This window comes from Hordeum vulgare, chromosome 5H (genome assembly GCF_904849725.1).
Source record: "Hordeum vulgare subsp. vulgare chromosome 5H, MorexV3_pseudomolecules_assembly, whole genome shotgun sequence".
NCBI lineage: Eukaryota > Viridiplantae > Streptophyta > Magnoliopsida > Poales > Poaceae > Hordeum > Hordeum vulgare.
The window spans coordinates 85,925,579-85,952,376 of record NC_058522.1 but is presented as its reverse complement, the minus strand read 5'-3'; the positions used below and the strand labels follow the sequence as shown (position 1 = coordinate 85,952,376).

The 26,798-nt window shown below is 42.8% G+C and overlaps 1 protein-coding gene across 1 annotated transcript; it reads left to right on the top strand.

The window, feature by feature from the left end:
• The first annotated feature begins 4,031 nt into the window (after positions 1 to 4,031).
• LOC123396357 (thioredoxin-like protein 4B) lies at positions 4,032 to 5,248 on the top strand. The gene is made up of 2 exons (XM_045091311.1): positions 4,032 to 4,166; positions 5,108 to 5,248. The coding sequence occupies exons 1-2, from the start codon at positions 4,032 to 4,034 to the stop codon at positions 5,246 to 5,248; spliced, it is 276 nt and encodes a 91-aa protein (XP_044947246.1).
• Positions 5,249 to 26,798: the final 21,550 nt, after the last annotated feature.

Genomic DNA, 26,798 nt, shown 5'->3' with positions numbered 1-26,798 from the left:
GAACAGAGAGGGGAATGGAGAAAACAGAGCAATGTGCTTGTGCTGGACAAAGAGGTTTATATAGGAAAATATTTAATCCCGATTTGTATCACAAACCGGGGCTAAAGTTCTACCTATAGTCCCGGTTTAGGATACAAACCGGGACTAAAGGAGCTACTCGGAGCCCCAGCCTGACACAAGACTAGACTGCCACCAACACTTTAGTCCGGGTTTGTCTCACAAACCGACAAACCGGGACTATATGTCCAAATAGAACCGGAACAAATGGTGCCGTCCCCCCCGACTGCTCCTAGCCATAGGAACCGGGACTAATGGTCACATTAGTCCTGGTTCAAAAACAAATCGGCACTAAAGGCTCAAACGAAAGACCTATTTTCTACTAGTGGTGTAACATTTCGTTTAGCTCATTCGAAGTGTTTAGCTTCAATGTATTGTTTTTCTTATTTTCTGGTACAACACAACTCCCCTTTGGAATTTGGAGGTTCTTGGGGTTAACCTGATTTGTTTATCCGTTTCACGAGCAAAGAAATCGAAACTACGACGACAATAGCCGGACGGACTCCGCATGAGTGGAATATTCAACAGATTGTTCACTTTGGCTCAACGTATGGACGGCTCGATGTTCTTCACCGTGCGGAAATCGTTCAGAGGTTGTCGTACGTGTGTGTGTAGTAGCACTCCAAACAAACTGAGTGGAGAGCTCCATCACTCGAAGTAAGGATTATCAGTATGTAAAAATAGAGAAAACAAATTCCCAACATATATCATTGAAAAATTAAAGTGCAATTGATTATATGTTATTTAGAAGGCAGTAGCATGTGATACTTAACGCAAATAATACTTACATTTCCTCATGGTGGCACAAGCGAGCTGCCGAGCAAATGCTCCGCCCTTTGGCGCCGACGGCAGCGATGCTAGAGGATGTCCTTCTCCTCTTGACGATGTCGTTCTCGTTGTCCTCATCGTGTGTGGGTTTTGGGTGAAGACCCTTGTCCGTTTTGGACTCGCTCGTGGCGACGCTTTACACTGTCTCCCCTCCTGAGGGCATTATCGTGGAACTTAGATGTCCTAGGCGTGTAGTGCCGTTGTGTTCAGTCCTTCTTGTGTTAACTTTCGACAATATAGTCACGTGCGTTTATGTTGTCTCGTTATAAGGATATGCTTTGTAAGAGGGCTCCCTCATTACTTTGTATCATTTGTTATATTTTCGCTATAAAGTGAGGCGAGGGCTTGTTTCGAGAGTGACGTCTGCAAACGACAAGGTCGGGCGGCGATGTACTACTAGAAGAGATCGTGTCCCCTTGAGTGTGCTAGATGCATCATTTGGCTTGTTTTATCACCAATTGATTTTTCTTTAAAAAAGAAGGATTACCCTTTGCCTCTGCATCACACAATGCATGCAGTCATTTTTTGTCTCCGGATATAACTGATTCGAAGTGTTCAGCTTTAATATATTGTTTTTCTTATTTTCTCATACAACATAACTCCCCTTTGGAGTTTGGAGGTTCTTGGGGTTAACCTGATTTGTTTACCCATTTCACGAGCAAAGAAATCGAAACTATGACGACAGTAGCCGGACGGAATCCGCATGAGTGGAGTATTCAATGGACTGTTCACTTTTGACTCAACGCATGGACGACTCGATGTGCTTCACCGCACGGAAATCGTCCACAGGTTGTCGTACGTGTGTGTAGCAGCACTCCAAACAAACTGAGTGGAGAGCTCCGTCACTCGAAATAAGGATTATCAGTATGTAAAAATAGAGAAAAAAAATTCCAAACATTTATCATTGACAAATTAAAGTGCAATTGATTATATGTTATTTAGAAGGTAGTAGTACATGACACTTAACGCAAATACCACTTACATTTCCTCATGGTGGCACAAGGGAGCTGCCGAGCAAATGCTCCGCCCTTTGGCGCCGACGGTGGCGATGCTAGACGATGTCCTTCTCCTCCACTACAACAAATATGCTCATACATGACGTTCTTTAAGATGTCATTGATGAATTCATCATAAATCTATGACGATTTCATCCGAGATTGTCGTAAGCCGTTTGAGGGGATCAAATCTACATATAAATTACGACGATGTGAGTCAAAAACGTCGTAACCGCATAAGATGAGATCGTCATAACTTTTACGATGATTATCGAAATATCGTAACATGTTCTAACTATGTTGACATGTCACTCGTGGGTCCATTCTATCTCACCTCATCCTAGTTTGTGAAGCAACCTATTATTATGTCATTCCAAAAATTCTTGAAAAATTCTCATAAATACTTTGGATCATATATTTCTCAAATATGTGAAAACCCTTCCTTCCATAGTTCAAAAATAATTCAGCAATATTCATTTTCCTATCCTATTCAGAATAGTACTTTGTGAAGGAAGTGCTATTTCTATTTCTTTGATTACCCTCATATTTTTTGGGCACTCTTTCCTATCCAAATCATTGTCTCATGAAAACTTTCGTAACGATTTGCCTAGTAAATCTTTCTCGGCAAATTTCGAAAGTTTGTGTTCAGCTAACAGCTTTGTGAAGGAAGTACTAGATAGGAATATCCTTATGAGTTGAATTTTTTCCACATCTTCTATGTGCCCAAAACATAGCTCTCCACAAAATTTTAGCCCCATCTCACAATCCATGTGAGCTCATCATCCAATCTTTGGTTCTGGTAAAATTTTAGCCTTAAGCAACATTGTTTGGCATTCCAATATGCACCCTTGTGCATAATATTAGATCATTTGAACAAAATATGAGCTAGAAAGGTCGCAAATGCATAGAACACGGTGATCATACATAAAATGTGGTCTAAGTTGAGTGAAAATTTCAGTGATGCCCTTTTGCACAATATTTTTGATAGCTGGTTCACAAAATCTACTTATTTTTAGCACTTAGAAATTAGTATTTTTAATCGTAGATGTTTCCAACCAATGATAACTATTCCCATGGATTATCCCACTATATCCAATCTAAGCCGTCCACACTCGATGGACGGCTCGGTGGAGGTTGGTGTGACATCCTCAACTATTGTTATAGTAACATATGTAATTAAGCTACAGTGATTCCACACTAATGTTGCCACGTCACCATGATTTCTATTGTTGATCTCGCGTTAGTTCAAACGGTTCAAATTTGAAATTAAAAATAAAATCAAGCGATAAAAGTTTTGGAATGTCAAAATAAAAATGTTTGGGTGTGTCGGATATTACCTAAGAGAATTGTCCTTTTGAAATTATTAATTTTAAGGGGTTTTATTGCGCTAAAATAAAATAAAACTAAAGCTGTTAAATAGTGAAATAAAAACAGAAACACATAATAGAAAGGCGGAAAGAAACCCCCTTATCCAAACTGGGTCGACCCCAGCTAGCCCACCTAACGGGGTGTATTTAACCTCCATCTAACCCTAAATCGAGCGAGAGCCTCATTCCCACTCCACCCCACGCCGCCACCCCATCCACGAGTCCCACGGCGCCCCTTCTCCCTCTCGTCCCGTGTCCCCATCGCCCCCCTCGCTCTCTCTCCCACGGCGCCATCGCCGACCGCGCCGGCCCTCCCTCCCCTCGCTCACCTCACCCCGCCGCCGCGACCCCCCCCCCTCAACCGGAGCGCCCCTGCGGGTCTCGGGCATGCAGGTGAGGACGGAGTCGCTGCGGCAGGGCGCGGCGTTGGACGAGATGAGGCGGCGGCTCGAGCAGCGGCGGGCGCGCGCGGACGGCCTCGCCGTCGCTAGGAGGAGGGCCGCCGAGGGCGTCGACCGGCAGAAGGAGCAGATGCAAGCGCAGATCGAGCGGGTGCTGCCGCTCTCCAGGGCCCTCGCCGCCGCGCACCGACAGGTGCAGGTACCTGACCGTTTCTCCCTCCTCTCCACACGAGATCGATCAGAATGCGTTGGGTATTGTGGTTGGCTGCGTTCGGTCCGATAGCTTATCTGAAATGCACCTCAAAAAAATAGGTGGGGGGAATCCGTTGATTCCTTCCTTCCTTCCAGGTTGCAGCAGTCCGGCGAGGGGAGAGAGGGGCAAGATGGGGTCGGTGGTGCTGACGACGCTGCGGCAGAAGTGGGAGGTCGACGCCGCCATCCGCAACACCCTCGACAAGGTCCTTGTCCTCCGATTCGGCCGCGCCTCCGGCGCCGCCTGCCTCCAGCTCGACGACGTTGTAAGTACGTAGCACATCGTCGCCGCCCGCGGCTCGCCACGTCTCTCCCTTCTCTTCTCCCCCATAGCTACCTTCTAATTCCACGGTTCTGGTCAAGTCGATCCATGAATCCTCCATTCAGGGTTCCTTATTTTCTTCTGCGCCGATGTGATAGGAATTTGATAGTACCTGTGAACAGTTGGTTCAGTCTGATTACATTCTTGAAGGGTCTTGTTATGCGCATTAGTTTTTATTGCCGTTTTGGCAGGTACTACCCTGATTAGGTGTTGATTTCTACACTATTAATTAAGTTGTAAGGTTTATTATGGAGAAGAAATTGTTCCCGCGTGATAACATGGGCCTGATGAAGCTATGTGTTAATACCTTGTCTGAAGTCGATTTCAACTTTTTACTGTCAGATTGTAGCGAGGTAGTCATTTCCTTTACTATTAAGAGTGATTGTACTGTTGTCTGTTCACAAATACTCAGTAGTATAATTTTCCCTGTGGGAATGAGATGACAAGCCTGGTTTCTATATCCTGTAGTTCTCAAAACAACTAAGGGCTAATGCGATTACAAACTTGGTCGCCTTGAGCAGGGTAGGGTTAAGAGGCAGAACCTGATATTCAAATGATTTAACCTTAAACTGGATTACTGGGTACTGTATATTCTAAGCAGAATCAGCCAATCATGGTAAAAACTAGACTGTTAATACACATGCCTTACAGTGACGTGACATGAACAAAAGAGAAGCAAAGGAAAAGAATGTTTGGACACCTCTAGGTGATCCTGCCTTAACTCCTGATGGCTTCCACCTCATTCGTTTGATAGGATTGTTTGTAAATAATTGAACTTATTGATGGCAAGCTTTTCATTCACATCCTTCTCTGCATCAATTTTTATGAATTTTGTAGTGTGTATGCTATTTTATTTATTTTGTCCTGTTCTTGTTGTTTCAACAGCTCGCAAAATCTTCTTGGGACATATCCAAATTTGCAACGGCAGCATTGGTTGACATGGATTCTGAGGAGATTCAAGTGTATGTTGACTATTTTGATATCACGTTGAGCCCGAGGTTCTACCTGAAACAACATTATATGTGATATGGCATGTTAATTTTTTTAGTTCACTCTTTTGCATAAACGTTAGCTTATCTCTGCTTCCTTTTATGCATTGGAGGTATACACGAAAGGTGCTATTGTTTGTTAAGTGTCTGTTGTTTGTACACTGAAAACTGTTGGTTGCCTTGGTTGAAAAACTGCTACTGTTTGTTAATTGACTGGAAAACTGTTATTGTTTGAACATAGTCTGCAGCTTGAATATCTCATTAGTAAAAAAGCGTCCACACTCCGTTGTTTGTACAGTGGTAAACTGTTTATTCACTTACTAAAAAAATGGTAATCACTAGCAATCGTACAAAGTGATGTTGTTTGTACTTTTTTTGTTGTTCATATTGTTAACTGTCTGGAAAAATGCTATTTGTATTTTCTAATGATTGAAGACGGGTTTAAAAAATTGAACTTTGCACCTGATAAATAATTAACTTTTACATAGTTAGTCCTATTGAATAAGAAAAGGAGGAACCAGGGGTTGGTTATGCATGTTAATTTACAATTCTAGTTACGAGTGTAGTATGTGTAGTGGGGACTAGTGGAATTCAAACAACATCGTAAGGGCTCCGGGAAAGAATTTTAGTCTCCCAGCCTCCGAGCATGACCAAGGTGAACAGAAAGAGTGAACTATACAACTCCATTTCTGGTAAATGACAAGCACATATGGCTATCTCATTTCACCAGATTTTCTCTGAATGTTAAGGAATAACACTGGAAGAGTTGGTATTCCGAAGCTAGTAGTTTTCTGTTCTCATGCAATGAATCTGTAAAGTGAAAATCCAAAATCCAACACATCAGTTTATTTAGTCTCATAGTTCCAAATCTCGCAGTTATTGACTATTATATTATGCACTCACAATTCTTAATGTTTTGCTCCTCGTAGGATTGTAACGAATTGATCATGTTTACTGTTACTGTATTTTACTGGTATTTTCAGTTAATTGCTTATTTTCAGAAAACTTCCTAAGAGTGTGCTTCTGAATTGCATTTGTAGTAGAAGGACCATGCCTAGATAAGCACAAATATGCGACTGCCTCGGGCTGGGGCTGGTGCACCTTGGGCTGGGGCTAGTGTTGTGCTGGATCAGCACCGTCGGGGCTGGGGCTGGGTTGGATCAGCTCCGCTTGGGAGAAGTTGCAGTAGTCCATGAGCGACAAGGAGAAGGCCTGGGTGCTGATGTGCCATTCTATTGTGCAGATGTGCTATTGTTTTATTGTGCAAATCTGTTTGCTCTTGCTATATTCCTGTGTAAAGAAATGTATTCAAGAGATGATTTATTGTGTTATGTAAACCTGGGAAATGTATTATGTGATGTTATACGATGAATGATTTTAATATGATTTGGAGTTTTCTTGATTTGAATATGAAATATTGCTTGATTTAATATTGGACAAATAATTGGACTGAAAAGGCCCAACAAATAAAATGAAACCAAAAATAAAAAAAGGCCAAAACTGAACTGGACCAAACGTATTTGGGCACAAAAAGGCGAGGTCCCAAATTATAATGACAAAAAAAAATCGAAAATAATACTAGAACTGGGTGTAAATAGGCTAAGGCCCCATAAGAAGCCCAATAAGAAAAAGGCCCAAAAAAACCAGTCCATGTGATCAATTGAAATGGGTTGGGCTGATTTCAACCATGATGTTTTGATTTCGTCGTAATTTTGCCACGTAGAACTGCCACGTAGGACTGGTTTGATTGCCAACGATGATTTAGGATTGTCGTAAAGGTTACGACAATCCAGGAATCATCGTAAAAGTTACGACGATTTCGATCAAAACGTCGCTGCTGTTAATTTGTGAGCCTCCGTTTTCGACGCTTGGTTTTTCGTCATGAGATCGTCGTAAATTAAAAACCGTGACGATGTAGCGACGAAAAAGTAGCGTCGTGTATTAGCATATTCCTTGTAGTGCTCTTGACGATGTCGTTCTGGTTGTCCTCGCCGTACCTGGGTTTTGGGTGAAGACCCTTGTCCGTTTTGGACTCGCTGGCGGCGAGGCTTTACATTGTCTCCCCTCCTGAGGGCATTGCCGTGGAACTTAGATGTTCTAAGCGTGTAGTGGCGTTGTATTCAGTCCTTCTTGTGTTAACTTTCGATAACATAGTCACGTGTGTTTATGTTGTCTGGTTATCCAAGGATATGCTTTGTAAGAGGGATTCCTCATTACTTTGTATCATTTGTTATATTTTCGCTATAAAGTGGGTGAGGGTTTGTTTCGAGAGTGACGTCTGAAATCTTCTGCAAACAACAAGGTTGGGCGTCGATGTACTACTAGAAGAGATCGTGTCCTCCTGAGTGTGCTTGCTGCATCGTTTAGATTGGTTTATCACCAATTGATTTTTCTTAAAAAAAGAAGGATTACCCTTTGCCGCTGCATCAGACGATGCATCCAGTCATTTTTTATCTCCTAATGTAACACTTCGTTTTAGCTGATTCAAAGTGTTTAGCTTCAATGTATTGTTTTTTTATTTTCTGGTACAACATAACTCCCCTTTGGAGTTTGGAGGTTCTTGGGGTTAACCTGATTTGTTTATCCGTTTTACGAGTAAAGAAATCGAAAGTATGACGACAGTAGCCGGACGGACTCCGTATGAGTGGAGTATTCAATGGGATGTTCACTTTGGATCAACGCATGGACGGCTCGATGTACTTCATCGCGCGGAAACCGTCCAGAGGTTGTCGTACGTATGTGTAGCAGCACTCCAAACAAACTAAGTGGAGAGCTTTGTCACTCGAATAAGGATTATAGTATGTAAAAATAGAGAAAACAAATTCCCAACATTTATCATTGACTAATTAAAGTGCAATTGATTATATGTTATTTAGAAGGTAGTAGCACATGACACTCAACGCAAATACTACCTACATTTCCTCATGGTGGCACAAGCGAGCTGCGGAGCAAATGGTCCGCCCTTTGGCGTCGACGACGGCGATGCTAGAGGATGTCCTTCTCCTCTTGACGATGTCGTTCTGGTTGTCCTCACCGTGCGTGGGTTTTGGGTGAAGATCCTTGTCCGTTTTGGACTCGCTCGCGGCGAGGCTTTACAATCTCTCCCCTTCTGAGGGCATTGCCATGGAACTTAGATGTCCTAGACGTGTAGTGGCGTTGTGTTTAGTCCTTCTTGTGTTAACTTTCGACAACATAGTCACGTGCGTTTATGTTGTCTCGTTATCCAAGGATATTCTTTGTAAGAGGGCTTCCTCATTACTTTGTATCATTTGTTATATTTTCGCTATAAAGTGAGGCGAGGGTTTGTTTCAAGAGTGACGTCTGAAATCTTCTGCAAACAACAAGGCTGGGCGTCGATGTACTACTAGAAGAGATCGTGTCCCCCTGAGTGTGCTTGATGCATCGTTTGGGTTGTTTTATCACCAATTGATTTTTCTTAAGAATTGATTTTTCTTAAGAAAAGAAGGATTACCCTTTGCCTCTGCATCAGACGATGCATGCAGTCATTTTTTATCTCTTGATGTAACATTTTGTTTTAGCTGATTCAAAGTGTTTAGCTTCAATGTATTGTTTTTCTTATTTTCTGGTACAACATAACTCCCCTTTGGAGTTTGGAGGTTCTTGGGGTTAACCGATTTGTTTATCCGTTTCAGGAGCAAAGAAATCGAAACTACGACAACAGTAGCCGGACGTACTCCGCATGAGTGGAGTATTCAACGGGCTGTTCACTTTGGCTCAACGCATGGACGGCTCGATGTGCTTCACTGCGCGGAAATCGTCCAAAGGATGTTGTACGTGTGTGTAGCAGCACTTCAAACAAACTGAGTGGAGAGCTCTGTCACTCGACATAAGGATTATCAATATGTAAAAATAGAGAAAACAGACTCCCAGCATTTATCATTGACAAATTAAAGTGCAATTGTTTTATATGTTATTTAGAAGGTAGTAGCACATGACACTTAACGCAAATACTACTCCGATGGACATTTCAATTTTATGACACTTACGCAAATGTATATATTAGTAGAGCACGTGACACTTAGAAGGTACTAGCACATGAGTACTAGTAGTTGAGCAAACAGTCAACAGATACCGCTCGACTTTGCAATTTTATGACACTTACGCAAATGTATACACTAGTAGAGCACGTGACACTTCTGCAAATGTTCTAGGTCAAATATATACAAGTGCTGGTAGCTGCCCCTCCATGTTTTCTATCCTTTGCGACTGCTGGAGCTGCTCTTGCTCTCCTTACCCTTGTCCTCCATCCACTTGTCCCAAGTTGATCGGCACATTATCCGAAGCTTCTTTGGAATTACTTTCACATCTTCTCATGTATTGTGTGAGATACGAATAGGCTCTGCCCTCTCATCCCCTTTCTCAGTGTAAAACCTTGTACCATAGTCACACCAATCTCCTATTTGTTTCTGATTGGCCCCTCCGAGCTCAGTGTTTGCATCTCGAGTCAGCACCCTCTTGAAGAAATCACACACATCAACAAACCGTGGTCCTTCAAAGAACATAAGCGTCATGATGGTAAATGATATGCTTTCGTCCTTGGAGTTTCTTTTCTTCTGTTCCCCCAATCTAGACAGAATAAAGAATGCCCACAGAAGACGTTGATACCCAAGCTTCAAGTGTGCGATGTGCTCCCCGGGAAGAAGATCGATGTACATGCCATTATGTTCAAGTGAATGAGAATCCTTCATGATTTTTGGGCCTCTTGGCTTTTCGTCAATCTCAAATCTCAGACCTTTCCGAGTAGCTATTCCTCTGAACCAACTCATATACTTACTGGCCACGAGATAAAGACTTTCTCCATTATGTTTTAGCTCGATCGCATACGTTCCTGCTGCAGTAAAATTTTGACCAGGAGTAACAGGGACAGTTACTCTTTCTCCGCCAACAAGGAAAGAATACTTCACGTCCGTGGCATCTGTTATGGTAGTTCTGATCGTCTTCACACACTCTTCATAGTTAGCAGCAATATTACCTCTGTCCCCAATATCAAGTGATGCTATAGGAGGAGGGAGTGCCTACCGTTGCAATAAAGGAAGAGGTAGTTTAGGGACCAGCAACCTTTATTATGAAGTTCAAATGTTTTCGACATCATTTGAAAATCGATTAGTGATGCATGTGAGGAATAAAGAGGTTGTGTTACATGTAGAATAATCCAAACGTGAGCTAGCTTCGTTGAGTCCGGTTAGGATTAGTAATGTGATCAACGTTGCCGGGTCATTAGCAGTAGTAGTAGTGGAAGGTTTAGCTTGAGTCAGTTTACCTTTCCATACACGTATGTTCGGGTTCGATTCCAGCAGGGGTCCGAGCTCAAATAAGTTAAGTGTCCAAGTCGGTTCATTATTTCCTAGTAAAGTTGTAACGTGCTTAGCACGATCAGGTTTAGAAGTTACGGCCTTCCGCCTATATATATGCATTACTAGCATCGTTTGTAAGCACCAGAAAAACGAGAAAAGCAATAAAGAGATTATTACGAGACACGACACGTGTCTCTGGCCATCTTCGTGTTGCTGCGTTCGCGTGCGTGTGTTCTGGTCCCGGTGTTTGCGTGAGCGCCGGTGAGATATCGAGTACTACAGCTAGTTCGTATACGTTGAGCCGAGTTGCACGTACATGACTAGTCGAGCTGCAGGGTGATCGTGTGTTCGATCCTGTGGGCGAAAAGCCAACAATTGGTATCTAGAGCAAGGTGTGGAGGCTTCCCCGTCAAGTTGTGTCACGGTGGAGTTGTAGTCGCCATCAAGTTGTGTCACGGACGACGGAAAATCGAAGAAGAGGATCATGTCGACTTCGAAGGCGAGTGGTGGTGGTGTGACCATCCAGTACCCCATGCTTGATGGTGACAATTATGGGGTGTGGGCTGCGAAGATGAAGATCTTCATGCGTGCGCGTGGTGTTTGGGCAGCGGTGGAAGGTGAAGGCGCGGTCGAAGAGACAAAGGACCAAGAGGCTTTCGCCATCATAGCCCAAGGTGTGTCTGATGCTGTTTTCATGTCCATATCGGAAAAAGAGACGACAAAGGAAGCTTGGCAAGCGCTCAAGGAGATGCATGCTGGAGATGATCGTGTCAAGAAGGCACGTGTTCAAGCTCTAAGGAGGGAGTTCGAGAGGATGAGCATGAAGGCGTCAGAAGGGGTTGGTGAATTTGCGTTAAAACTAACCTCCCTAGTTAATGAGATGCGAGCTCTCGGATCAAAGATGGAAGACATCGCGGTTGTGGAGAAATTACTACGAGCCGTTCCCGACAAGTTTTTACCGATCGTTGGCACCATCGAGCAGTGGGGCGATGTGACGAAGATGTCGGTGATGGAGGTGATCGGGCGGCTAAAGACCTATGAGTTGACATTGAAAGGACGGGAACGCGACCAAGAAGAGGAGTAGTTGAAGTTCTCGCGCAATAAGGAGAAAGATAAGCAGAAGTACCGGAAGTTCGACAAATCTAAAGTTCGGTGCTACAATTGTCAGGACTATGGACACTATTCTCGAGAGTGTCCTGATCCGCGGAAGGAGGCAAAGAAGGAGCACGAGATTCTGCAACTAGCTAAAGTTGACGTGGATGACGGCTCAGGGTTGCTTTGATGAAGAAGCTGCGGCCGGAAAAAAAACAAAAAAAGAGTCGTGTCTTTAGTTTTTTTGTTTGTGTCTGAGTCGTTAGTGTGTCTCGAAGGCCAACGTGAAGATGGATGCGCACCAGTTAAGTTGAGTTCCTGCATGAGAGGCTATGTGTTTAGTCTGCATGTAGCACGCTAAGATGTGACGGCGTGGGCTAGCAATCCAGGTGATATGTTGGTTTCAAGTCAACAAGTCGAAAGTTTGAATTAGGGGATGAATGTAGAATAATCCAAACGTGAGCTAGCTTCGTTGAGTCCGGTTAGGATTAGTAATGTGATCAATGTTGCCGGGTCATTAGCAGTAGTAGTAGTGGAAGGTTTAGCTTGAGTCAGTTTACCTTTCCATACACTTATGTCCGGGTCCGATTCTAGCAGGGGTCCGAGCTCCAATAAGTTAACTGTCCTAGTTGGTTCATTATTTCCTAGTAAAGTTGTAACTTGCTTAGCACGATCAGGTTTAGAAGTCAGGGCCTTCCGCCTATATATATGCATTAACTAGCATCATTTGTAAGCATCAGAAAAACGAGAAAGGCAATAAAGAGATTATTACGAGGCACGACACGTGTCTCTAGCCATCTTCGTGTTGCTGCGTTCGCGTGCATGTGTTCTGGTCCCGGTGTTTGCGTGAGCGCCGGTGAGATATCGAGTACTACATCTAGTTCGTATACGTTGAGCCGAGTTGCACGTACATGACAAGGCCGGGCCGGCAAAATCCGGGGCCCTGTGCGAATCTAAAAAGTAGGGACCTGTCTCACTAGAAAAAATGAACTAACGAGCAATTATAATGTATATATATCGTCAAGCATCCGGAGGATGAAAGCCATGAATCACCCGTATGATGTAGGCCGTGAGACTGTGAAAGTACCTAGAGGATGGAACTGTCATGGTCCCCGATCGATCAGACGACCCGTTTCCAATTGAGGAGCGGCCTAAGGACAGTCGTTGTATCTAGGGGCGGAGCGAGGATTTGAAGATGAGAGGGGCGGAGGAGACAATGATTGTCCATAATGACATCATTTTGGAAGAATTTTTTAAGATAAAATGGGAAAATATATAAATGATTGACGGCACCATTATCAAAGCATCACATTGTATTTTTCAGCAATGTACAAAATGACATCATTTTCATTGGATTAAATACTACCAAGGTCATGAAACAATAAGATGATCTCGATAGGGATCTCATTAGGGTTATCTTTGCGGTTATAAGTTTTTGAGATAGCACACCATTTCATAAATCATCTCACATTACTGAAACGCACATCTAATTTGCAAGTTAATTAATTGTCTTACATACAGATAGAAGTGTGCCAATTAATTAATTAAACTATACGTCATGCAACCTTTGAGAAAAATAACCATGTCGTACCTTTAGGCTTGAGCGGAACATATGGTGATCTCCTGGTCGTGTATTCCGTGCCAACACATTGATCATTGTTGTGGGAGGATCTACACAGGAAGAGACAGCGGGGCTGGCTAGCATGGCGATTTGGCATTGTCATCCATCACGGACGCTATTCACTAGTAGAAAACGGGGCACTGAGCCAACCACATTGGACCCGGATTGGATATAAACCGGTTCTAAAGGGTCTGTCCGCTGGGCCCCCTCCCTGCAGCAAATGGCCGCAAGGCCTTTAGGACCGGTTTGTAACACAAACCGGTCCTAAAGGTTTTTGGACCGTTTGCTGCAGGGAGGGGGGCCAGTGGACAGATCCTTTAGAACCGGTTTGTATCACAAACCGGTGCTAAAGGTTTTCTTATTTTTGCAGCAACTGCGGGGCCCCGCTGTCAGACCCTTTAGCACCGGTTTTTAACACAAACCGGTCCTAAAGCCCTCCCCTATATTCCATCCCGAGCTCAGCTCCATTTTTTCCAGCTCGAGCTCAACTCCATTTTTGCTCTCTCCTTCCTCTTGGGAGCTCTAATCCATCCCCATTTTTCTCCACCATTTGTCAAGATTGTTGGCACCCATCGGTCCTACGGTTAGCATCAACATTCCCTCTTCCGGCATTGCAAGTTTTGCTCGTTTTCTTGCTCATTTCATTTTTGTTGTGCTAGCTAGGTGTTTGATGAAATGCCTAAGCTAGAGAGAGTTCATCATTTGTTATGTATACATATGCAATTTGAGCTCAAATTTAATTATGATTTGTGGTTTTTTTAGTGTCGCGCGCCTTGTCCCCTTCCTCACCGCCGTCGACCGCCCCGTCACCGACACAACCTTGGTGAGCCTATTGTTTTTATTTACCAAAACAAATTTTGATTTGTATGATTTACATATTTACTTGTATATAATTTTCTTATTGTGTAAGATTTTTTTTATATGTATAGCGCCATGATTTTGATATACGTCCCCGTTGGCCCTCGTCCAGTCTATGATTCGGATGTGGTATATTATCTTTTATAACTACATATTTTCATTTCCTGATTATATGACAATTAATTACGCCGACCAACTTGACATAGATATTTTTATCTAGGAGGTAGTGGAACCGGAAATGCCAATCGACCCTATTGTTGAGAAGTTACACTTAGTTGAACAAGAAAATGTTGGCCTGAAAGAAAGATTGAAAAAAACAGAAGAAAGGTTGGAAAAAACGGAAAGAGAGAAGATGACCTTGGAAAAGGTTCTTGCCGGTGTCGTCGATGGTCACAAAAGCGAGATGGACGCAGTGCGCCTGAAGATTAGAAAGATTAGAAAATATGCAATTAGTAAAGAGGCTTGGTATCATTATGCCGTTGGGTCAATTGTTACCTTTGTTGCGATTTTGATCGCATTTGTTGTTGTTTTTAAATGCATTAATTAGAGAGAGTTCTTATGGTTGGTTTCAGTGTGTATTTTTATGAGAACTATATATGTATGGTCACTACGCTACTTTGGTTTTAACGTGTGATGAACTTTTTGTATTAATTAATTAATTTAGTCATGATGATTTAGTATAATGGTTTTTGATAAACTTATATAATGCAGATGAACCGGCAATGGATGTACAGTGATCGACGTCGTCCCGAATTCCTTAATGGCATGCATAGTTTTCTCAATGTGGCTGAGAAAAACAGGCAGAATGGATTTATTTTTTGTCCATGTAAAAAATGCCAGAATAAGAGGAATTTCCCTAACTCAAGAACCATACACACCCACCTGTTGCAAGAAGGCTTCATGCCCAGTTATTTTTGTTGGACCAAGCACGGAGAAAGAGGGGTTGTAATGGAAGACAATGAAGAAGAAGAGGATAATGATAACTATCCTATGTTCGGTGAACACGGTGATACTGAAATGGGGGAAGACGAGCCTGAACTTGAGGACATTGTTGATGAGTCTGATGATGATCTTCGTCAGGTCATTCGTGAAGAACAGATAAACTGCGCAAGTGAAAACGAGAGGTTGAAGTTGGAGCGCATGTTAGAAGATCACAAAAAATTGTTGTACCCAAATTGCGAAGATGGCCAGAAAAAGCTGGGCACCACCCTGGAATTGCTGCAATGGAAGGCAGAGAATGGAATATCTGACAAGGGATTTGAAAAGCTGCTGAAAATAATGAAGAAGATGCTTCCAAGAGATAACGTGCTGCCCTGCAGTACGTACGAAGCAAAGAAGGTTGTCTGCCCTTTAGGATTGGAAGTGCATAAGATACATGCATGCATCAATGACTGCATCCTCTACCGCGGTCAGCACGAGAATTTAAATGCCTGTCCGGTATGCGGTGCATTTCGGTATAAGATCAGGCGAGATGACCCTCCTCGCCGCCGTCCGCCTCGCCGCCCCACGCCGTCCGCCTCGCCGCCCCACGTCGTTTGCTGCCCTCCTCGCCGCCGTCCGCCTCGCCGCCCCACGCCGTCCGCCGCCCCGACGCCGTCTGCCTCCGCCGCCCCCACGCCGTGCTCGCCCCCATGCCGCCGTGCTCGCCTCCACGCCACCACGTCATCATGCTCGCCTCCACGCCGCCCTCCTCGTCGCCGTGGCCTCCACGTCGCCGTCGCCGTGCTCGCCTCCATGACGCCGTTTGCCTCCGCTGCTCCGGCGCCGTCGTCTCCCCGGCCTCCCATGCCGTCGGCGCCGTCGTCTCCCCTAGCCGCCGCCGTCGACCTCTCTGGTAAATTCTTGTTAGTTTAGGGTTAGCAATAATTGCGTGTTTAAATATTTGCTAAGTTGGAAAAAATTATTAGTTAGAAATTTTTTGCTAAGTTAATCGGAAAGTTTTACGGAATCGTCGGAAAGTTTTACGGAATCGTCGAAAAGTGAATCGTCGGAATCGTCGGAAAGTTTTACGGAATCGTCGGAAAGTTTTAGGAATCGTCGGAAAGTGAATCGTCGGAATCGTCAAAAAGTTTTACGGAATCGTCGGAAAGTTTTACGGAATCGTCGGAAACTTTCCGACGATTCCGTAAAACTTTCCGACGATTCCGACTCCGACGATTCCGTAAAACTTTTCCATAAACTTTCCGACGATTACGACTCCCACGATTCCGTAAAACTTTTCCGTAAACTTTCCGGTTCCGTAAAACTTTTCCGTAAATAATTTTGCTAAGTTAAATTCTTGTTACTAGCAGGTGTTGAGCTATGGATCCCCAAGAACCACATGATCCGCACGCCGATCAGCTCGCGGAAATGGGTGAGGCGGAGAAGGAAAGATACATGTGCCAGATGATTTCTGAAGATGCAACGGCCATATATCATGATGACGACGGTGGACAGGCGTTTAGCAATCAATTTTTGAACGACTCCGGTGACGGAGCTGAGAATATAGAAGATGTAGTAGATGCAGAAGTGCCCTCCGGAACAAACTCTGCCAATGTATATCTCAAGTCACTGTTGACACAACAATTAATTTGTATTGCACTTACTAACGAATCATTATTTTCCCGTTTAGGCGCCCTCCGGAACAGCTAGCGCAAGTACTGAGACAAAGTCGAAACGAGGCCCGGCCGCAAGGTTGAAAGATACTGCAAGGTACTCGATCGATAAAGTTGTTGCTGATGGAAAACCACTGGAACCCCCAGAAACTTATCGCAAATTTGTAAATCAGTGCGGAGTTGTTGTAAGAGACCTGGTCCCGATCAACTTAATAGAATGGAATAAGCCGAAGACCGGCGCCAACGTTGGAGCTACTTATGTCGATGACAGATTGAAAAGAGTGCTTTGCGACACGGTCTGGCTAAATTTCAGCGTAGAGGAAGATAAGAAGAAGAAAGTCGAGGAGTGGGCTTTGAAGAAGATGGCCACACAATTCCAGAGGTGGAAGAAAGACTTGTGGAAGAAATATAAGGACGAAGATCCAGTTTTCACTGGGCACCTAGTGAAGATAAGAGACGCTTGGCCTGATTTTAAGGCGTACAAGAAATCGGGTGTCTTTACATCCCGATCAGCCACAAATACGGAGAATGCGAAGAAGAAGAAATATCACCATATTTTGGCCTGAAAGAAGAAATATCACCATATTTGTATAATTTAATTATTTATTTAAGCTCGCGTTCATTTCCCGTATAATTATCACTCACGAGACATTCTTTTTGTACGCTACTATGCAGAATGAAGATTCGTGAATGCAGGCTGGCAGGAATCTAGGACTTTGGGTTCATTGACCCGTATTCGTTTCATCAAGAGACAATAGAAAAGTTCAACAAGGATGCACCGGATGATTTGCTAAGGTTTTTGAAGCGACAAAGTACCAAAAAAGAAATACTTTGGCCCTACGGATTCAAGTGAGTGTTACTGTCTTGTACACATTCCATTTTGCTTACCTGATGTTAAGTGTAATTGATGAGTATGCATGACTGTATGTGTACACGTGCGCAGGTCCCACTTCATATTTTTCATCATTAGAATCGATCAAGGACAAGTTGAAGTCATGGGACCCATTAACCTGGGACGCTGACACATGAAAGAGCGCGCGTCAGATGCTTCAAAGGTATATATATATATCGGCCTCTTTCGTTCATCGGCCTCTTTTTCGTTCATTTCCTGATATCAAGTAAGTAATAATTAACTCTTGTATTCATTTTTCTTTGTCGGCCAGGGTTTGGCAAATGTTCATCAAGGAAGAACCCGGTACATGGGCAGACAAGCTCAACTTTCAGATTAACAAAGTAAGTAGTACTACGTACCCTGGTTTCAATACCATTACCATTCTTTTGATTATTATTAATTTGACTGAATTATGTTCTCGTATATAGTGCGTCCCGCAACAACCACCGGGCACTGATTATTGTGGATACTACGTTTGCGAGTACATTCCAGAAATCTAGAGGTACGTAACCGGATCTTCACAACTTTATTTATGTTGCCATCAATTATGTTTAGTTTTGTTCATAACTTAATTGTTTTCATCTACTTCTTTTAAAGCTGCAATGAAAGCGGGCGATGCTCAGACCAATCCAACGTTGCAAGGCAGTTGCAGAGGAATTGACAGGATTTCTCCTCACGCAAGTCATAGATGAAGGCGGAGAATTTTTCCATCCTATGAACCAATAGCCAGCTCCCTTCTCTATGCAAGTATACAGCTATAGGAAACGAACTTCAAATTATGTAATGATAACCGGTCGAGTACTTCGTGTTACATGTATATATGTACTTTTATTTGGTGCATCAACATTTAACCGCAAACACGGAATCGGAAACACTTAACCGCAAACACGGAATTGGTGTTTCCGGATACGTGTTTCCGATTACGTGTTTCCGATTCCGTGTTCGTAAAAAACGGAACACGGACACACGGAATCGGAAACACGGAATCGGAAATACGGAATCGGAAAGACGTAAACGGAAATACGGAACCGGAAACACGTAAACGAAAACCCTTAAAATACGGAACACGGAAACACCGAAATACGGAATCGGAAACCCTGAAAAGAAAAGAAAAAAAAAAGCATTAGGACCGGTTGGTGTTACCAACCGGTTCTAAAGGTCCTCCGCCTGCGCGCACTCTTCGGCGCCCACGTCGAGGCCTTTAGCACCGGTTTGTAAGGGACCGGTGCTAAAGGGGGGGGGCCTTTAGTCCCAGATACGTAGCACCGGATGTGTATCCGGGTCCAAAGGCCCTTACCAACCGGTTCTAATACCCCTTTCTCCACTAGTGATTAGAGTACCGCCGCAGCGGCGATCGACTGCTAGAGATTAGCGTCCCAGCGAGCGGCGGCAGGCGCATATACGATGATCGATCTGAACAGTTTCCACCTAAACTCTAGGGCACTCTGAAGCTAATAACTAGACTTTGTGTTGGGCTCAGTAAACAGGCGCTTGTAATGTATAGTACGTATTAACAAAGGGCCTGACGTAAGATGGAATCGGGAGGTACAGTTGGGAAAACAATCGTGCATGGGATCGAGCAACGGCTTGATGGCTGGCTCGCGTCGCAGACACCAGCGGCCGAGCGCTCAAGCCTCGGGACATCATTTTTTTCTTCTGAAAAATACATACTAGACCTGTAAAATTTTGGGCCCTCTATATTTATGGGCCCTGTGCGGATCGCACACATAGCACAACTATGTGCCCGGCCCTAGTACATGACTAGTCGAGCTGCAGGGTGATCGTGTGTTCGATCTTGTGGGCGAAAAGCCAACATGCAACTACGATTTACTAATTAATATCACCACTTCTAAACATGGTACGAAGTTGGTTACGATTCTTTAGAATTCGACATATGGTTTCAATGAAACAACACAAAGATCAGGATTTCCATTTCATATTGTGATGCATCAGAATAGTAGTAGTAGTAAAAGAACTAACTAGTATTGAAATGGAAATCGACAATTAGATGCCTCAGTTATCTGGTGGCAATTAAAACAACGTGTATCACTAACACTATGATACCTCAAGGATGTATGATGGAGGGTGTGCTGCTTCTTGGACTTTTTCCTTTCCCTTTTTAGGCGCCATTGGTTCGAGTATGATCGATTCCTCGCACTAGCTGTGTTATTGCTGCACCCAACAAAATAATTGACTATTTCCTAAGTGGGATTTTTTTAACTTTACCATTTATTGGAACTTTAGTTAAGCATTTAATGATAAAAATGGTTGATGAAAAGGACTGACTACAATTTGATTACTTATACACTACATGTATGGTTGGCAATATCTGATTATAAAGTAACTATCTGATTATTTTAAGGCAGTTAAAACTATCTGATTTGTTGTACAAGAAAACAATACATGCATGTATGCAGTAGCTTGAAAGCACATCCCGGTGCATTTCTTTCAGCTTGTTCGCACGTGACATGTATGCATATACTCCCTTTGTACCTACAGTTCTTCTCAACTACAAATATTTAGGTAATAAATTAGCTGCTTGCATGTTATGAGAAATCATATGCTGCATTCAAAACCAATAAAATTGGATAATTCAGGTACTACTACTAGTACACTAGTCGCATTCTTTTGCATGAAGTTCTACTAGCACATGAAGAGAGCAGGTGGAAATAATTAAAATAACAAGACTATCAAGGAGTAACACACATAAAAAATGTGTCTCTATTCCCTAAAAATGTGTCTCTATTCCCTAAAAATGTGTGTCTACCTTAATGAAATGGGTAGAGCCTTTCACGTCAAAAAAGGTAAGTGGTCCTCCTAATTCCTAAAAGATTTTTTTTAACCGGAATTCCTAAAAGATTTAGCTACCATAGAACATGAACATCCACGCTGAAAGATGGTGGTGTTTTTCTCCTATCTGGACAACCAAGAATCCAGGCATACATAAACAAAATAATTGTAAGTTGAGCCAACAATGTTCTGTAATGTGCGCGGTTTGTGAGCATACAAATGGAAGAATTATTTCTTATGATCAATAGAAGCAATCTGCAAGGAAAGCAATTAATTACCAGGAGTAGGTTCTCAATAGGCAGGACAACAACTTGAAGTCTTGAACCCTTTGGTCTTCTACGTAGTACGTACTCCCCGCGATCGCAAGAACAGGGTACGTAACTGCCATACACAGAGAGATCACCACCAAAAACATATGTCAATTTAAAAAGTAGTGAACGCATCTCAGCTAACTAAGCTAGCAGTAGATCAAAATTCAGAGACCCCCTGACAAAGCTATTGGGAAAACTGGTCGCACCTAATCAAGTTTGTGTTGCAGAGTATATACTGTAGAAAACAGTTTCATAATGATTTGCATGCATGCTCATGTACTACCTTTTCTGTTCTATTAATGGGGACTAAATTTCTAAATTTAATTTTTGAGATATAATATAGAAATTATTCGTGCACTGCATGCGTGGCTAGGTAGCTTCGTACGTACGTAGTGTAGTGATCATGCTGGTGAAGCAGCAGAAAAAAATAGCTAGCACTGCACTAGTTTCTCGCCTTAAACATGTTGGTATAAATTACTCATAGTTCATAATTAGGGCCTCTTTGATTAACTAATGCACGTTTTGATAATTAACGCATGTTGGTATTAGTTAACCTATGTTCGCAACAGATAAAATTAATTAATTAGGTAACTAATGCAGGTTTGAGTACTGCTAGTAGAACAAACAACTTATGACCTCTTTAATTCACAAGATTTTTGAAGACGCGGAAATAAGAAAAGTAGAGGGTTGAAGTGGCATGTCCATTCACAACCTGTAAAATTAACAAGGGGTGTTCGATGCTACACGAAAAATTAGAAAAATTGTAAAAAAAATGATTGGAAAGAATGTTAGATTTTCTATGAAATGTAGTACAAAAGATTTCATAAAAAAATCCTATAGAATTCAATCCTATGAATCAAAGGAACAATGTAAAAAAAATCCTAAGAATTTCAATCCTCCAAAAAACCTATAGAATTTCTTCGAATCAAAGGAGCCCTTAACAGGAGCCTCTTGATCGTTCCCTGTTCGCAAACAATCTGAAAATCCACTAATTTTTATTATCTCTAAATCTAGCAAGATCAAAAGGCAACCAAAGCCGAGCTAATACGTACTACGGGGTGAATCGATTCAGGAGCACTCAAGTGCATGCATGCCTTATAAACCCTTGTTCACAGCGCTATATATGAGCACCACATATACTTACTTATACACTACTCTGATAGATCCCATGGATCGACAAGGCTAGATATCTTCGGTGAGATTAGTAGTTTGTTACCTTGTTGTGACCTCGATGAGCTTCCTCTCATCGGCCATCTTGATGTAGAGGAGACGGTGGGAAGCAGGGAGATGTGGTAGCGGCGGCGGTGGACTTTCCGTCGCTTCAGTGCATCCCTCTAGATCGGATTAGGGTTAGAGAGTGGGGAACCAGTGGCGGCGGCGAACCTCGTAACCCGTGCCATGGTCCCCACCTCCTCTATATATAGCACTGCGCGACAGGGGCCCACCAGCCTTGCTTGGGTTGGACGCCCCCGATCAGGGCGTGAGTCAAGGTCCAATGGGCCGTTGGGCCCATTGGGAAAGAGATCAATCTAACATTCTCCCCCTTGATCTCATCATATACTTTTAACTTTACCCGTTTAGTAACAGATCAATACATAGGGCATGTTTCATCGTCACGGCTCAATTGCCGATGGAATCAGACAACCACAATGTACCTCTCTATTTTGAGACAGATTCTTTAACCTTGGGCCCTTTATTGTCCGGAAATTTTAGACTATACCATAAAACCCATGTCGACTGTGTGTTCTCCGAACACGCTGGGCGGTAAGCCTTTGATAAGCAGATCTGCAAACACTTGTTTGTTGCTTTTATGCTTCAAGCATTTTTCCATAATTCCGGACTTTCTCCTTCACAACACGTAACTCTTTGTCGGTGTGTTTGGCATCAACACTTGACTCGTTGTGACAGGAGCGAAAAACTTAAAATGGTAATCGTCGTTGTCAACCATTATCCACTCCGGGTACAGGTAGCCTTAACCACGTTGCCCGTCCCTCAGCTTCATATCAAGCTATAACATATCATTGCATCACATTGATGACAATCGTTTTACTCATTTGGAGATTTTCCACACAAAACTCCGAGTATGAAAGTTAGCGACAATTGTGGATTTCGCTATACATTTCACAAGTCCTGCCTTTGTACTCACAATCTTTTGAGAGCACTTATTTCTTTTAGCATGAGGCCGATATCTTTGAATCCATTCCATTGATTTATCTATGGACTGGACATTGCCAAAACAACCCGGATATATACGTGAACTGTGTCAGGGTAATGTCTTGAGCTTCCAACAACTGAAGCATATGGTACCATATCCGTTTACAATCTTTTCTTATTAACTTTTGGAACACCATAGTTTCCACTTCCATTACCCTTGACTATAAGAACAGGCGTAGGTTTTCTCGTATGCATACTTTAGAGATCTTTCTTAGCATGTCAATGCGACATTCCTAATACCCCCTTTTATTCTTTTGAACTTTGAGGACAAGAACTTTTTTTCTCCTCTTGCAGTAGATTGACATCACCACTAGCAAGTAGGACATCATCCACATGCATAGGAATTGGGAAACGAATTTCCCATTCTATAACTTTGCATGAATGCAATTGTCCTCTCATTTTCTTTGCACAAAATCTTTCGATTTAAGTCATGTTTTACGCATTTACATATTTCCTTTGGAGTCACATTTGCCTTGTAGACCCTTCATAAAGTATATGTTAGTGAAATTCAAATGATGGAATCTCACTAACATAGACTTTATAGTAATCACAAGTATCTGATTTTCACATTCCTAGAGACCATCCAAAATCTCAAGTACTGGCACTTCTTTCATATGGGGTTGTCGTTGCTCTGTCATCGCCAAAAGGCAAATTCATTCTATAGTCACCCATTTCCAAAAGGCAATAGGTTTTACAGGGACCTGTATCACAAGATCCCTTGTAGAGCTAACAACATGTGTTGTATAGGTAATACAACATGCTCCCCCAGATTACTCCATCTTCACTGAAGAAATGACATATCTTTAAACTTTCTTATTTATGGCACTTTAAGCACCACCGTTGTATTCCTTAGTCTGCATTCGGAACTATAAAGATCCGAAAATACAACTGTTTCTTTTCTTTAGGGGTATCATAGTGACGGTATTCAGATGACTGTCGTACTCCCCTTAACAATCACATTCTTCATTAATGGATCACTTTAGATGCATAATGTGCATCACATCATCTAAAGTACAGAGGAGTCATGAAATACATTACAATGTATTTCATGTCTCTTTCTCCCCCTCGAAATGTGGCAAGAACTTTTCTGCCACAATTTCGAAACCCATTCATAGCTCTTGTGAAATAAGGAAACTTCGATTATCTAGCTCATTCATCTTATCACTTCATGTAAAATGAAGTTATAAGTTAACTAGTATGGGAGTACTTTTTCCTCATTTCATTTCAGAAACTCAACATAGTTCTTTATCATTGTCTCTTTTGCAAGTCACACTTGCATATCATTCTTGTCTTTAGGTTCGTCTGTTACTTTTATCCTTTCTGGATTTAGTGATTGCATAATGACCGTTACACATAAGGTGTACGGTCGATAATAGGAAAGCTTAATAGCTACTCCATACTTTTCTCTCATAGTGGGACACATTAACCGCACATGAGTCATCATAACTTTCTCCTGTCATACACGATAAGACCTTTGCCAAAAAATTTCCCGCCATACACGGATTGTTGACATAATACAATGTCAACTTTACACAGTTACGCACGCATTCTTCCCAGACTTTTCCTGCCATGCGGGTAATTCCCTATAAGGGACATAAATGCCAGACTTGGCTCTTTTGGCCGCATCAAATTCAGAAATAAATCTGAATTATCTTTGACACACATGTTTGATCCGACGTTGGTCAAATTCAACATGCATGTTGCTTGTTTCATTTCAATCATGTTGACTGAAAAAAAGGAGACTTCATCATAGAGAGTACATGAAAGACATTCGTCAATCAAGACTCTCAATGATTTATCTCTTTTCTTTTCTTGAATTAATATCCAAGAGTTCTTTTCTTTTGAAGCCATTCTTTAGAGAGAATTTATTCCCTCAAGTTATGACCTTTCTTTTCCATCTTTCGGGTCACTAGTACCCAAACATTCGCTTTCATGAGTGAAAGCTTGAATAACTTTTAGTCTGAGAAAACTTAGCCAATAAACAATGGTAATGAGCATAAAAATAACCCTACGTTGGTCTGATTAAAATCATGCACATTAAACCTTTTAAAACTTTCTGGAATATTCTAAAACACCATTGTGGCAGAATTAGAATAAAACATCATTCTTCTGCGTTAATTCCATATCACCGTTGGGCGGAAATGGACATAATGCATATAACTCATAAACAATGTGATGATAGTATTTCTATTGAACAACTTTGCTAAGAAATAATCATCATCATCATTAACCATATGCATTTCTTTATCTGTGCTCCGAAAATTGATTACTTTGATACAAAATTTATCAGAGATTTAAGCTTTAAACATAAGATGATGTTGGTGAACGTCGCATGGGAAACAAAAAATTTCCTACGCGCACGAAGACCTATCATGGTGATGTCCATCTACGAGAGGGGATGAGTGATCTACGTACCCTTGTAGATCGTACAGCAGAAGCGATTAGAGATCGCGGTTGATGTAGTGGAACGTCCTCACGTCCCTCGATCCGCCCGGCGAACAATCCTGCGATCAGTCCCACGATCTAGTACCGAACAGACGGCACCTCCGCGTTCAGCACACGTACAGCTCGACGATGATCTCGGCCTTCTTGATCCAGCAAGAGAGACGGAGAGGTAGAAGAGTTCTCCGGCAGCGTGACGGCGCTCCGGAGGTTGGTGATGATCTTGTCTCAACAGGGCTCCGCCCGAGCTCCGCAGAAACGCGATCTAGAGGAAAAACTACGGAGGTATGTGGTCGGGCAGCCGTGAGAAAATCGTCTCAAATCTGCCCTAAAAGCCCCATATATATAGGAGGAGGGAGGGGGACCTTGCCTTGGGGTCCAAGGGAACCCCAAGGGGTCGGCCGAGCCAGGGGGGAGGACTCTCCCCCCCAAACCGAGTCCTACTTGGTTTGGTGGGAGGGAGTCCTTCCCCCTTCCCACTTCTTCCTCTTTTTTTTTTCTTCCTTTGATTTTTCTTCCTTGGCGCATAGGATTTGGTGGGCTATCCCACCAGCCCACTAAGGGCTGGTGTGACCCCCACAAATACCTATGGGCTTCCCCGGAGTGGGTTGCCCCCCTCCGGTGAACTCCCGGAACCCATTCGTCATTCCCGGTACATTCCCGGCAACTCCGAAAACCTTCCGGTAATCAAATGAGGTCATCCTATATATCAATCTTCGTTTCCGGACCATTCCGGAAACCCTCGTGACGTCCGTGATCTCATCCGGGACTCCGAACAACATTCGGTAACCAACCATATAACTCAAATACGCATAAAACAACGTCGAACCTTAAGTGTGCAGACCCTGCGGGTTCGAGAACTATGTAGACATGACCCTAGAGACTCCTCGGTCAATATCCAATAGCGGGACCTGGATGCCCATATTGGATCCTACATATTCTACGAAGATCTTATCGTTTGAACCTCAGTGCCAAGGATTCGTATAATCCCGTATGTCATTCCCTTTGTCCTTCGGTATGTTACTTGCCCGAGATTCGATCGTCAGTATCCGCATACCTATTTCAATCTCGTTTACCGGCAAGTCTCTTTACTCGTTCCGTAATACAAGATCCCGCAACTTACACTAAGTTACATTGCTTGCAAGGCTTATGTGTGATGTTGTATTACCGAGTGGGCCCCGAGATACCTCTCCGTCACACGGAGTGACAAATCCTAGTCTTGATCCATACTAACTCAACTAACACCTTCGGAGATACCTGTAGAGCATCTTTATAGTCACCCAGTTACGTTGCGACGTTTGATACACACAAAGCATTCCTCCGGTGTCAGTGAGTTATATGATCTCATGGTCATAGGAATAAATACTTGACACGCAGAAAACAGTAGCAACAAAATGACACGATCAACATGCTACGTCTATTAGTTTGGGTCTAGTCCATCACATGATTCTCCTAATG